A 15,227-nucleotide genomic window follows, 5' to 3' on the forward strand; every position below is an offset into this window, starting at 1 on the left:
CACTCTGTCACCTCATTACCGTATGTCAAAAGGGGATCCTTATGAATGACAAAAGACACTCCTATCACTCAGGAAATTATAAAGGTTTGAGGAGTTCTGTGCTAGGAACCAGGAACAAAGACCAAATATAGTTCTTATTATATCTTCTGGTCTTTGATGACAGATCCCTTAAAACAAAATGATTGTAACAGTTAACAGATACTAGCACATTACTAGAGTCCCATTCAGTCATTAATAATTAGTCCAGTTTATCATATGAAAATGTCTCTCAGGGCAAGGAAGCATTCACCACGTTGGTGAATGCACTCACATGCCTGGATGATGGGACAGCCTAGTTCCATGGGGACAGAAGCTCCTGTGCTCAGAATCCTTCAGAACGCTGCCCTATGTATCTCTTAACCTGGCTGCTCATCTGCATCCTTTATAATAAACCGGTAAATATAATTAAATGTTTCTCTGAGTTCTGTGAGCTGCTCTAGAAAATTAATTGAACCAGAGGAGGGTGGGTCGTGGGAACCTCAGATCTGCAGCTAGTCAGTCAGAAGCACAGGTAACAACATAAACTTGGGATTGGCATCTGAAGTGGGGACAGCAGTGTTGTGGGATTGAGCCCTTAACCTGTGGGATCTGACACTATCTCCAGGGAGACAGTGTCAGAATTGAGTTAAATTTGTTGGACACCCAGTCAATGTCTGCTGAGAATTACAGAACTGCTTGATGAGGTATGGAAAAAACACACATTTGGAGCCACAAAACACCTGCCTTGATTACTGTAGCTCTACAGTATGTCTTGAAGTCAGGTAGTGTAACTCCTCCAATTTTGTTCTTCGTTTTTCTAAGTTGTTTCAATATTCTAGGTCCTTTGCATTTCTGTATGAATTTTAGAATCAGCCTGTGAATTTCTCTTCTGCTAAGACTGCTAAGATTTTGACTGGGACTATATAAATCTACAATACATTTGGAGAGAATTGCCATTTTAACAATAGTAAGTCTTCCAACTCATAAGTGCCGTCCTTCTATTTGGTTAGGCCTTCCCTAACGTCTCTCAGCAATGCCTTTGTTTTTCTCAGTGTACAGGTCTTGTACATCTTTGTCAGATATATCCCTAAGTATTTCATAGCTTTTGGTAAAACTGTAAATGTCATTTTTTCATTTATACTGGTTGCAGCTAGTATAAAGAAATGCATCTGATTTGTGTATATTGATCTTTTATCCTGGAACCTTGCTAAACTCACTTATTAAGTCTAGTTGCCCTCTTGTAGATTTCATGGGATTTTTCTACATAGATATCATGTCACCTGTGAATAAAAACAGTTTTCCTTCATTCTTTCCAATCTGGATGCCTTCTGTTTCTTTCCTGATCACACTGGACAGAACCTTCATTACAATGTTCAATAGCAGTGAGGTTGGACATCCTTGCCTTGTTCCTGATCTTAGAGGGGAAACAGTCACATTTAATTTTTCACTATTAATTTTGATGTTAGCTGTAGGATATCCTTAGATGCTCTTTCTGCATCTACTGAGATGATCAGATTGTTTTTCTTTCCTGGTCTGGTAATAGGATGAAACACATTGACTTTCAAATGTTAAACCAACTTTGCATTCCTGGAATAACCTCCTTGGTCCTTTTTATATACTGTTGGGTTCCATTTGTTTTAAAACATTTTTAAGAATTTCCTCATCTATGCTCATGAGAGATATTGTTCAGTAATTTTCTTTTCTTATGTCTTTGCCTGGTATTGATATCAGGATAATTCTGGTGTTCTTGCTTTCTAATTTTTTTTAAACCAGCTTTCTTTCAGTTTGGATATTTTCTATTGCTGTGTATTCAATTTCACAGACCTTTTCTCATTTGTATCTACTCTTAAGCTCACCCAAATATTTTTCATGTCAAATTTTTATTTTTTTCCTCCTCTTAATTTCATGTTTTCTTTAAAATCTTGGATCATATCTATAAAAAAAGTTTGAAATTTTTTCCTGCTAATTCCATCATCCCTACCATTTCTGGGTCTGTTTCAATTGTCTAATTTTTCCCCTGGTTATGGGTCATATTTTTCTGCTTCATCTTTCACCTAGCAACTCTTACCATATAACTAAACATGTTGTTGAGTGTATAAATTTTGTTGTCTTTTTTAACAGAGTGCTTAGTTTTTCTCTGACAGACAGTTTACTTGCAGAGCAGCTTGATCATTTTAAGACTTGCTTTTAAGCTTCACAGGGTTGCCTTAGAGAAACCTTTAATTTAGGGCTAGTTTAATCTTTTCTGGCATCTGTAGTGAATGTCCTGGGTATTAAGTTCTTTCCACTGTTTGGAATTCAAATATTTTCTAACCTGTGTAAGCTCCATGTGTTGTTCAGTTAGAAGCTCCTTGGTATTTGTTCTTTTTCAGGCCTCAGGAAGTCTCACCCTAGGCATGCACAGCCTAAGACTCAAGAAACTCCTATGAAGATTTCTGAAGTTCTTTCTTAGAACAGTGTAAGTCTCATTCGCCACTGTCATTGATTTCTAATATTGCCAAGCTCATTCTGAAAGTATAAATTTAGTTCATAACTTAAGATTCTCTTTACACTGTATTTTTAAAAGTCTGTGTCCTTAAAAATCAAACACAATTTAGAAATGGCTTTCCTGTGCAAGGAGAATTTCACTTGAAAAAGAAAAACACAGTTCTCTTTTTGGTACATACGATTCTTGCTGCAGACATGCTGCATGGCCCAAACTGCCCATAGCTGGACTCCTGGTGTTGTGAAACAGCCAAGTAATGGGAAAAATGGATTAAAGGACCTAAACGTTCAAAGAAAAGAATAAAAGTTACATCCTGTACTTAGTGTCATTTTCTAAAGCAATGATTCCTGAGCTTTTTGCTACAGAAATTTCATCCTGCTATTTTTAAACTATATAATATAAATGAGCTTCTGTAGAACATCTTTTCTTTGTCTTAGCCATTTGATAAACGAGTATATTCAGACAAAAGTCTTGGTACAGAAGATGGAAGGCAATCAGAACAACATATTTTTTCTCAAAAGCACCTGTTGGTCTTGAAGATACACATTTGAAGAATTGCAGACTTTGGTTTGGAAACTTAGATAAGGAGAAGTTAGTTGATAGCTAACCAGAACAACACCATGACGGAGCTCTAGAATTAGCCTTTCTATTTCTACAAGTCTTCTGCCCAAAAATGTACAGAACATAAGTGGGAATCCAAAGTGTTGGCAGCATCAGCATTTATAAAGTAGACAACAAAATAAATTGCAATAATAATATTTATGCAGCAATCTGGAATACTTCTGGTATATTAGTAACTTATCTACCAAGTCACCTGTCATAAACAGAGTTAGCATCTAGTATGCCCTTCAGTAAATTATTATAAACTGTTTGCCTGAACAAATCAGGTGCTATTTCTAGTTCTCTAAATGTGTTCTCGTTTTAGACCTCCTTGCATTAATACTCTACCTAAAATCTTCTGTCTCTACTTAATTATCTCTCAAAACTCAGCTCACAACCTACTTCCTCTGGAAGCTTTTTACCATTTTCCAGTGCAGGTTCAGAGCATTCTATGTACATAACTAGCATAGGAGTGAATTATTTCTGATTTACATTTGGTTTCCATCACTAGGCTGTAAAGTTCTTGTACGGAGGCACCATATCTTACTCGTCTTTGAATTTCAAGAGCACAGAACAAGACCTTGGCACCTGTTTTCAATAAATGTAGAATGAAGGAAGGACTGATGAATGACAGGTAGCAAAATAAATTAAAAATACTTTATTTTAAAGCCAGTACGAAGATAGATGCCAAAGGGTAAAATCTACATCTAATAGGAATGACCTCTACACAAGCAAAATGACTAGGTTACTGGCTTAATATTAATTATCTTGCTAGTTACCTGTATGCTACCATCTCACACTCTGGAGTTGGCCATTTCAAAATTGCTGAATGCTGAAAGACACAAAGCACACAAGAAAGGGTTACAGTATTTATTTAGCATTGCATTTCGAGGATTTGACAGTTTAACCATTATGAATGTTGTTTGTATGCTTCCAAAAAACACCAAATTACCCTACCAGATCATCCAGAAGAGAATTCCTCTGGCTACGACTCAATGTCCAAGCTTGTTCTCCTCTAGATATTAAGTGGGCAATAATCCCAGCTGCAAAGTAACTGACTTCCACTTCAACACTATGTAGAAGGCTACTGATGTGGTCTATAAAATCCTTCCACATTAATTCAGAATGCAATTCTTGTACTTCAGCTATATTGTTCTGGAAAAAAAAGAAGATATAAAAATTAAAATAATATGTATAATAAATGGCTAAATGACACTGCAACGATTTAAATATGTATGGACAAAAGCGAATATTGTTGCTATGTTAGCACAGTGGGATTACAGGTGATTTTATTCCTCTTCTCCCCAAACAATAAAATAATAAAGAAACAGTAGCGAGTTCTGTTTCAGGTAAAACAGTAAACTAGATAACCTAAAAATTTCCTGCTATAAAATATCTAGAAGTGCTGAGTAAAAACAGGCAAACAAACTTTATATATGTAACTTTTTTTGTGGGACAAAATGTAAATAGGGAATCAAACAAGAGCATAACAGGCTATCACAGGCCTGCAGGGGCAAGAGAACTGGGTTTTAATAGACATGCAAGGGCAAAAGTAAGGTCCAGAGATTGGAACTAATACAAGGCAAGAACTTTCAAAGGATTATACCTCAGTAAAAGAGTGGATTGACATAGATACATAAAGAAGAAGTAATCTGGGCTCTGGCCAGTTTAGATTGTGCTTGATCTTCTCCAAAACGATCTAAGATTCAACTTATCTCACTACTCTGAAGATTAATCATCATTCTTTTTTTTAAAATTATTTAATTTATTTATTTCTGGCTGCGTCAGGTTTTAGTACAGCATGCAGGATCTTCGTTGAGGCATGCGGGATTTTTCATTGTGGCGTACGGGCTCTTTGTTGCGGCGCCTAGGTATCTCTCTAGTTCTGGTGAGTGGGCTCAGTAGTTGCAGTGCACGGGCTCTCTAGTTGTGGCACGCAGGCTCTGTAGCTGTGGTGTGCAGGCTCCAGAGTGCGTGGGCTCTGTAGTTTGCAGCACGTGGGCTCTCTCATTGAGGTACGCGAGCTCAGTAGTTGTGGCGCATGGGCTTAGTTGTCCCATGGCATGTGGGATCCTAGTTCCCCAATCAGGGATCGAACCTGTATCCCATGCACTGGAAGGCAGATTCTAAACCACTGGACCACCAGGGAAGTCCCTAATCCTCATTCTTAAAACTTCATTTGATCTACTATGAAATCATAATTCTCTTCCTAACACATTGATTCCATTTCTTAGGAACCAAAAACCCTGGCCTTTTCGTTGGTAAGAAACTATTCACTCCCTAGCTTGTCATTCTATAACAAATGAAAATGAAAGCTACCGTGTCCAAATGTATTCTCTGTAACGACTAACAAGTTTTCTTTTCCAATCATGGAAGAGTGAGGATGGAAGAGACAAGTTAACTTTACTCACTACATGAATGTGTATAATCCTGTACCTTTCCATCAGCATTAGTGATAAATCAATGTCTCCTATGCCCCTCTCTAATCTCACATATTCAAACAAGAAAAGGAATTTCACATTTTTAAAAAATTAATTAATTTATCTATTTTTGGCTGTGTTGGGTCTTCGCTGCTGCGTGCGGGCTTTCTCTAGTTGCGGTGACCGGGGGCTACTCTTCGTTGTGGTGCTCAGGCTTCTCATTGTGGTGGCTTTTCTTGTTGCGGAGCATGGGCTCTAGGCACGCAGGCTTCAGTAGTTGTGGCTCGCGGGCTCTAGAGCACAGGTTCAGTAGTTGTGGTGCATGGGCTTAGTTGCTCTGCGGCGTGTGGGATCTTCCCGGACCAAGGATTGAACCTGTGTCCCCTGCATTGGCAGGCAGATTCTTAACCACTGCACCACCAGGGAAGCGCTCACATTCATTTTTTATACTCTTCCCTATTTATGTTTTTTAACACAGCATGTATCATTTTATAGTGACAAGAAAAGGAAAGATAGATATGCCTTTTAAAATAAACAAATTAAAAAAAGATAGTCCTCTGTCTCCTTCAAGCTTGGGGAAGCTTGATAGAAAGAAATATAAAGACCCTCTGAGAAGGACACACCTTGTACTCAAAGCCCCACAGATGGTGATAAATTACAATTCACAATGAAAACAATCCATAATGAGTGAAATCATCAAATACAGTAGAAAATTAGACTCTCCCAAGAACCTCGTGTAATATAAGATAGTACCTGATTTTAAAAAGTTAAACACACACACATACACATACACACGAAAATGCAAAAGACAACACCATTAAAACAAAAAACAACAGATAAGGAAAGATTTGGAATAGAGCATCAAAAGAATTATGGCCATTCTTTCTTGCCATAAACAAGTTGCTGGAAAATCAGACAAAATATATGAGAGAACTGTTTTCAGACGGCAGACAACTAGCTATACAGGAATGTGATCCCTGAGAGAAGATATTCAAATGGGGCAGTTTCTAGATTGCTACGCATATAAGGGGAACCTAAAGAGGTGGCAGTTTTGCTGAGTTGAGGAGACAGAGATCAGTCTTCAGGGTGGCCAAGGCAGCAAAAATTTGTAGAACAGAGCAATGTAGAGGAAAAAGTTCCAGAGAAAGAGAAAGAGAGGAAAGACATCTGCAGAGGGATCCCCTAAAATCTTTGGCTGAGTACTGATACGGAGTGAAACTCCATAAGGCCAGGGAAAGAACCACCAGAAAGCAGTACGTGAACAAATCCCAAAGTCACGCAGGGTTAGGAATAATTCACATTCTCACCAGCCAGAGTGAAGAGATCTCATAATAAACAAAACATTTGATAGTAGTGGGGTAACTAGGATAAAGTAGTAGGGTAAAGGTTGATCTGAAGCCACTTTAACAAAGCAAATATAGGCATACCTTGGAGATATTGTGGCTTTGATTTCAGACAACCACAATAAAGCAAATATTGCAATCACGTGAGCCACCCAAATTTCTTGGTTTCCAGTGCATAGAAAGTTATGTTTATACTATATTGTAGTCTATTAAGTGTGCAAAAGCATAACGTCTTTAAAAAAAATGTAAATACCTTAATTAAAAAATATTTATTGCTAAAAAATTCTAACCATTATCTGAGCCCTTCAGCAAGTTACAGTAGTAACATCAAACATCACTGATCAGAGATCACCATAACAAATATAATCCTAATGAAAAATTCTGAAATGTTGCAAGAATTATTAAAATGTGACACAGAAACACAACGTGACTTAATGCTGTTGGAAAAATGGTGCAGGCAGACTTGTTCGACACATAGTTGCCACGAACCTTCAATTTGTAAAAAACACAGTATTTGTGAAGTGCATAAAATGAGGTATGCCTGTAAATAAGCTTTGAATGGAACAACTTGATCCGTGAGTAGCTTAACTGAATGCCAGCGCAAAGTCCAAGATTCTTTAAAGGAAAACAACAAAACTACTAATCAACGAAGTAAATTAAATTTCACAATGACTGCAACCAACTAAAAATTACCAGGCATACAAAGAGTCAGAAAAACATGATCCTTAAACAGGAGAAAAGTCAATAAAAATAGACCCAAAAATGACAGGGATAATAGAATCAGTAGACAAGGATTTAAAACAGTTATTATAGGGACTTGCCTGGTGGCACACTGGTTAAGAATCTGCCTGCCAATGCAGGGGACATGGGTTTGAGCCCTGGTCCAGGAAGATCCCACATGCCACGGAGAAACGAAACCCGTGCGCCACAACTACTGAGCCTGTGCTCTAGAACCCACAAGCCACAACTACTGAGCCTGCATGCCACAACTACTGAAGCCCATGTACCTAGAGCCTATGCTCCGCAACAAGAGAAGCCACAGCAATGAGAAGCCTGAGCACTGCAACAAAGAGTAGCCCCCACTCACTGCGACTGGAGAAAGCCCATGCGCAGCAACGAAGACCCAACACAGCCAAAAAAATAAAATTAATTAATTTAAAAACACAGCTATTATAAATGTTATAAATATGATACGAATGAAAGAAAAATATAAGCTTGAGGAGAAAAAAATGAAGATATAAAAAAGATCTAAATGTAACTTCTAGAAATAATATATACATGTACCTGAAATGAAAAATATACTGGATGAGATTAACAGCAGATGATATGCTGCAGGAAAAAAATAATCAGTGAACTAAAAAACAGTAATAGAAAACAGCAAGGTCAAAACACAGAAAGAAAAAAGGAAAGACACCTGCCAAAAAAGCCAGCAGAGTATTTCTGTGACTTCTGAGACAATTTTAAGCAATCTAACATACTTGTAATTGGAGTCTCAGTAAGAGAGGAGATAAGAGAGGGTACAGAAAAATATATTTGAAGAAATAATGGCCAAAATTTTTTCAATTTATGAAAATTATAAACCTCAAAACCCAACAGAAAAATATCCACTTGGACTTCAATAGTGAGCAAAAATTTCTTTTGAAAATTAAATCAAAGACTTTTTCACATAAACAAAACCTAAATGAAAATTCATTGCCAGCTTACCTACACTAAAAGAAATGTTTTTGAAAAAAAAAGAGTAGTATGAGAAATACGTGGCTAAGTATAAAAGACAAATTTCTCATTCTTAAATCTATTTAATGAAAGATTGATGAGTACTCTTGCTTCTGGCCAAGATGGACTAAAGGGGCCAGATTTACTCTCCCTTCTAAAACAACTGAAAAAACACAACATGAAACAAGAGTTTTCAAGATACTAGACATTAGGTAATAAAGAACAGTGACGTTTAGAGATGGAAAACAAACAAGGTGAGATGCTGCCTTGAGAGAGTTTCCAGGCTGTGGCACAGGGATATAGAACTAAAAGCAGAGCCCAGTGGGCTCATGGAGTTGAAGAGATGGAGCTGAGAGTCCAGGGAGACCAAGGCAATTCATAGGACAGAGTACCAGAGAGAAGACAATGTATATGGAGAGAATCCAGAGAGCTGCAGGGAGTAGCACTCTATTCAGCAGAGAGTACTGATCAGAGCATGACTGTGAGAAAACTATTTGAGGGAAGAAAAAAAGCCATCAAAAAGATTAGAGAAAAGTTCCCAGCACTCACAAAGGGCCAGGAATAGTGCCTGTTCTCACCATCCATTCTGGAAAAACTCTTCATTCACAGGGCATTGAGCAGAGTACTCAGGAAGGTCTTGTTTCAGTAGTACAGAATAATCAACCCTAGCCTCAGCACTGCTCTGGATCCTCCTAATAGATCATAAAAGCAAGATCAGCTCTGCCCTCACAACCTTCTCTGGGCGCGGGCCACCGGGTGGTTCTCAGCAGAGCAGGCTGAGCTGCGGGAAGGGAACCCTGGGGAAGAGGAGGGCGCAAGGCATTGAGGCAGGGGAAAGTGACCAGCTGCCCTTCATTACCAGCTAGGGACGAGCATGTGGCTGCTGCCCCACCCGGCTGCCCACGATCACTCGTCTGCAGAAATGTCAGCCGCCGGCGCCCGGGGCCTGCGGGGCACCTACCACCGGGTACTTGATAAAGTGGAGCTCCTGCTGCCTGACAAACTGAGGCCGTTGTACAACCAACCAGCAGGTCCCAGAACAGTATTCTTCTGGGCTCCAATTATGAAATGGGGGTTGGTGTGTGCTGGATTGGCTGACATGGTCAGACCTGCAGAAAAACTCAGCACAGCCCAATCTGCTGTTTTGATGGCTACAAGGTTTATTTGGTCAAGATACTCACTTGTAATTATTCCCCAAAACTGGAGTCTGTTTGCTGTTAATTTCTTTGTTGGGACAGCAGGAGCCTCTCAGCTCTTTCGTATTTGGAGATACAACCAAGGATTAAAAGCTAAAGCAAACAAATAAGAGTTCTGATCACCCTAACAACCTAGATGTGGACATAACCACTGGGACCTAGTTTGATTTATTATTCAGTTGTCAATGAGGTGATGCTAACTGTGCTAACGTTTGTAATGCATAAAATCTAACTGTAATTAGGAGGTAGTACTTGGTTCAACAGAAAAATACAGCAAACTTTTAATAATAAAAAAAAGCAAGATCAAATAGGATCAAACTGTTTAAAAGTAAGTCAATTAATCCCAGAACAAAATTCAAGAATATTTTATGGGAAAATAAAAATATCCAGCATCCAACAAGGTAAAATTCACAATGGTTGGCATCCAATCAAAAACTACCTGGCGGGCTTCCCTGGTGGCGCAGTGGTTAAGAGTCTGCCTGCTAATGCAGGGGACACAGGTTCGAGCCCTGGTCTGGGAAGATCCCACATACCGTGGAGCAACTAGGTCCATGAGCCACAACTACTGAACCTGCGCTCCGCAACAAGAGAGGCCGCGATAGAGAGGCCCGTGCAGCGCGATGAAGAGTGGCCCCCGCTTGCCACAACTAGAGAAAGCCCTCGCACAGAAATGAAGACCCAACACAGCAAAATAAAATAATTAATTAATAAACTCCTACTCCCAACATCTAAAAAAAAAAAAAACTACCTGGCATGCAAAGTGGCAGGAAAATGCAACTCTAAAGGAGGGGAATAATCAATCATTTGAAATTTACCCAGAACTAACAAGGATGTTAAAATTAGCAGAGAAGGACAGTAAAACAGTTATTACAAATATATTTCATATGTTCAAGAAGTTAAGTAAAAATATGGAAGATATAAAAAAGACCCAAAATGAAGTTCTAGAGGAGAAAATGACAATGTCTAAAGATAAAAACTACACTAGCTGGGATTAACAGCAGATTAGACACTGCAGAAGAAACAATTACTGAATTAGAAGGCATAGCAATGGAAACAATTCAAACTGAAATATACATAGAAAATAGAACAAAGAAAATTTTAAAGGCACCAATAAATTGTGAATTTCAAGCAGCTTAATATATGAGAAATTGGAGTCTCCAAAAGACTCCAGTGGGTTGGAGGGAAGGGGGTGCAAAACTTTTTTTTTGAAGAAATAATGGCCAAAAACTTTTCAAACTTGAAAACTATAAACCAAGAAATTCAATGAATCCCAAATACAGGAAGCATGAAGTAAATTACACTAAAATACATCATAATCAAATTACTCAGAACTGTTGTTGCTAATCCTAAATCTTAAAAGTAGCCAGAGGAAAAAATCATATACAATATAGAGGAATAGAGATAACAATGACATCAGATTTCTCACTGGAAAGATGCAAATCAGAAAAAAGGTAACAAACATATTTAAAGTACTGTCAACCTAGAATTCTACACCTGGCAAAAAATCTTTCAAAAATGAACGTTAAATAAATAAAGATGTTTGCAGACATACAAAAGCTGAAGAATTCACCATCAGCAGACCCACACTATGAAATACGTTAAAGGATGTTTTTTAGGTAGAAGGAAAACGAGAGCAGTTGGAAATGTGGATCTACACAAAGGAAAGAAGAGCATCAGAAATAGTAACTATTTGGGCGAACATACAAATTTTAAAATATTATTTAAATCTTCTTAAAAGATAATTGATATTAAAAAAGTTTTTTTTATGTGGTTTATTACATATATAAAATAAAATGCATGACAATGATGACATAAAGGAAAGAAGAGCCGAAATGGACATGTACTATTATAAGGTTCTTAATACTATATATGAAATTATATAAAATCTCTTAAAGGGAGACTGTGTTTAAAGATGTATGCTATAAACCCACAACAATCATTAACATAACAAATTAGAGTAATAGCTAATAAACCAAGAAAGGGGATCAAATGGAATTATAAAAAAATACTCAATTAAACCTTTTTTTTTAAGGCAGAAAAAGAAGAAAAAACAAAGAACAGATAGGACAAAGAGAAAACAAATAACAAGTTGATGAATTCAAATCTAACCATACCAATAATTACATTAAATGTAAATAATCCAAACAGTCCAAATAAAAAGGAGAGGGGCTTCCCTGGTGGCACAGTGGTTGAGAGTCCACCTACCAATGCAGGGGACGTGGGTTCGTGCCCCGGTCCGGGAAGGTCCCACATGCCGTGAAGCGGCTGGGCCCGTGAGCCATGGCCGCTGAGCCTGCATGTCAGGAGCCTGTGCTCCGCAACGGGAGAGGCCACAACAGTGAGAGGCCCGCGTATCACAAAAAACAAAAAAAAAAAAAAAAGGAGAAATTCTCATATTGGATAAAAAAGCAGGGTGCAAAGTATATGCTGTCTATAAGAAACACACTTTAAATATAAAGACAAATATAGGTTAAAAGTAAAAGGGTGGAAAAAGATAAACCATGGTAACATTATTCAAAAGAAAGCTGGAGGGGCTTCCCTGGTGGCGCAGTGGTTGAGAGTCCGCCTGCCGATGCAGGGGACACGGGTTCGTGCCCCGGTCTGGGAAGATCCCACATGCCGTGGAGCGGCTGGGCCCGTGAGCCATGGCCGCTGAGCCTGTGCATCCAGAGCCTGTGCTCCGCAACGGGAGAGGCCACAAAAGTGAGAGGCCCGCGTACCGCAAAAAAAAAAAAGAAAGCTGGAATAACTATATTAAGGAGACAAAGGAGATTCCAAAGTAAAGAATATACCAGGTCATTTCATAATGATAAAGGGGTCAATTAAGAGGGCATAGCAATTCTGTTTATGAACCTAATAACAGAACTTCAAAATATAGGAAGCAGAAACTGATACAATATGATAATTGCTAGAACAAGTAGGCAGAAAATCAGTAAGCCTGTGGTAGACTTGAATAATATCAACCTACTAGACCCAACTGACATTTATAGAACATTCTAACAATAGCAGAATATATATTCTTTTTTTTTTTTTTTTTTTTTTTGCGGTACGCGGGCCTCTCACTGTTGTGGCCTCTCCTGTTGCAGAGCACAGGCTCTGGACACGCAGGCTCAGCAGCCATGGCTCACGGACCTAGCCGCTCCGCAGCATGTGGGATCTTCCCGGACCGGGGCACGAACCCGTGTCCCCTGCATCGGCAGACGGACTCTCAACCACTGCGCCACCAGGGAAGCCCAGAATATACATTCTTATCAAGTGCACAGGGAATACTTACCAGGATAGACCATATCCTGGGCCACACACAAGTCTCAATAAATTCAAAAGGACTTAAAACAAAGTATGTTCTCTGACCATGAAAAATTAAATTAGAATCTATATCTGAAAATAAATTATTGAAAACAATTCAATCACAAAGTAAAGGAGAAAGATATGGAAGGAAGCACACCAAGTTGTATTAATATTAATTACCTCACAGAGATGAAAATAAATAAATGTTGGGGACAAAACCTTAAACCTTTTAAATACATTTCGCACTGTTTCACTAGCTACAATAAGCATGTATTCCTTTTTTTTTTTAATATTTATTTATTTTTGGCTGTGTTGGGTCTTTGTTGCTGCGCGCAGGCTTTCTCTAGTTGCGGTAAGCGGGGGCTACTCTTCGTTGAGGTGCACAGGCTTCTTGTTGCGGTGGCTTCTCTTGTTGCAGAGCGTGGGCTCTAGGCATGTGGGCTTCAGTAGTTGTGGCGTGCGGACTCTAGAACACAGGCTCAGTAGTTGTGGCGCACGGGCTTAGTTGCTCTGCGGCATGTGGGATCTTCCCGGACCAGGGCTCGAACCCATGTCCCCTGCATTGGCAGGTGGATTTTTAACCAGTGTGCCACCAGGGAAGTCCCCAGCATGTATTCCTTATGAAATTTTTTTAAAAAGCATTTTTAAAGCCCTATAAGATCTCTCTGAATATTTAAAATCAATTCCTTTTTTCCTTTTATAATGACTTGAGTCAAATTCTGTATCTAATAATCTACAAACCCAGAATAAAACAATCAAATACTATAATTTACTTCTCTATTACTGGGCATTTAGGTAGTTTTACATTTTCTGCTTTATATAACTAAAACTACAGTAAATAGATAGTCTTCCTTAAATGCCAGCCCTCAGCTTTCCCCAAAATCCATCTTTCATACTCCTGCATCTAGAAAACAAACACTAATCTATGCCTCCTGTGATCTAATTCCTCGAGAGCAGAGGTCTGCTTTGAAATGGGCTTTACCATATGGGTACTTTTCCTATTGCAGTGATTAAAGGTGATAAAATATCCGATCCTCACCTTTGTCTCAAAATCCTAGAGGGCTCACTTTAACATATATCCAGTATATTTATGGAACATCTGATTTGTTAAACAGTTGTTTAAGCGGTAATTATCAATTACCAAACATAGAATCTAAGGACACTTGTAGGTTAGTGACATTTTTCATGAGATTTTTTTTTTCTGATTATACAAGTAAAATACGCTCACAGTGAAGCTTTGTACTACACCAAAATATATAAGTAAAAGTATGTAATTTATATTTTTCCTTTTAGTGTGGTGAAAATCTTAATATGTATATATAATTTTGTAGCCTGCTTTTTCCCCTTAATTATATTATATATATTTTCTAACGTCATTAAGTGTTTACAAATAGAGTAGCATCTTTCTATGTATTACCTCAGATGGAAAATAATTACAGCTTGAAATTAGCAGGAAATACTTATATCTTACCAAAAGTCCTAGGACTTTCTGTTGAATGGATGACTCAGTTGGGAATGACTGTAAAAAGAATGAGAAACCTATAACTAAAGAACCAAATATAATAAATAAATGCTCAAATCAATCAATAAATCAATGTCAAAAACTGTAGGCTAAATTCCCATTCTAACCTCTAGAACCCTCATGAAGAGTTCCAACCCTTGATTTTCAATAAAGTGTCTGCAAGTGGTTGGAGATTCATCTGTGAGGTTCCAAAGTGCACTCAAAGTAAACTTCAAAGTAGTGTCCACTGAATTTTGATTGGTTTTCTGCTTCACTATTTGAAGAAGTTGCTGAAAGGAGGAAAATAGAATTAATTTCTAATTACTGAATTGTTATTACAATTACTGGTAATAACACTGACTAACAAGTCCATGAGGATTAGTTTCAGGGTTTCAAACATTTCCTATAAAGGTTCTTACAAGGACAACAAACAGCCTCTTGGATCAGACTTTTCCTTCAACAAGAAAAAAATAGAGGATTTTCATAAATACTTTTAAAATATTCTGATCACACCTAAAATCTAATCGCCTGTAAATAAAATGAAAAGCAAGATGATTAAAGCTTAGGACCAACTATCTTATCCAATGGGTCACAACATATACTCATTTCAGATCCTGGGATAAAAAAGGTGGAGGGGGTGAAGAGGGAATGAATCTAATATTT

At 38.1% G+C, this 15,227-nt stretch overlaps 1 protein-coding gene and 1 pseudogene across 1 annotated transcript in view; one reads left to right on the forward strand and one right to left on the reverse strand.

Moving 5' to 3' along the window:
• ZYG11B (zyg-11 family member B, cell cycle regulator) overlaps positions 1–15,227 on the reverse strand; it is an 80,390-nt gene that overhangs the window by 15,502 nt on the left and 49,661 nt on the right. Inside the window, exons 9-13 of the mRNA XM_030870157.2 lie at positions 14,693–14,854; positions 14,535–14,582; positions 4,061–4,258; positions 3,883–3,935; positions 2,685–2,782 (exon numbers count right to left, since the gene is read on the reverse strand). Coding sequence (XP_030726017.1) covers positions 2,685–2,782; positions 3,883–3,935; positions 4,061–4,258; positions 14,535–14,582; positions 14,693–14,854 — 559 coding nt within the window. The remainder of the gene's footprint in view (positions 1–2,684; positions 2,783–3,882; positions 3,936–4,060; positions 4,259–14,534; positions 14,583–14,692; positions 14,855–15,227) is intronic.
• On the forward strand, positions 9,502–9,976 carry LOC115860420 (mitochondrial pyruvate carrier 2 pseudogene; annotated as a pseudogene).

This window comes from Globicephala melas, chromosome 1, assembly GCF_963455315.2.
Source record: "Globicephala melas chromosome 1, mGloMel1.2, whole genome shotgun sequence".
Lineage (NCBI taxonomy): Eukaryota > Metazoa > Chordata > Mammalia > Artiodactyla > Delphinidae > Globicephala > Globicephala melas.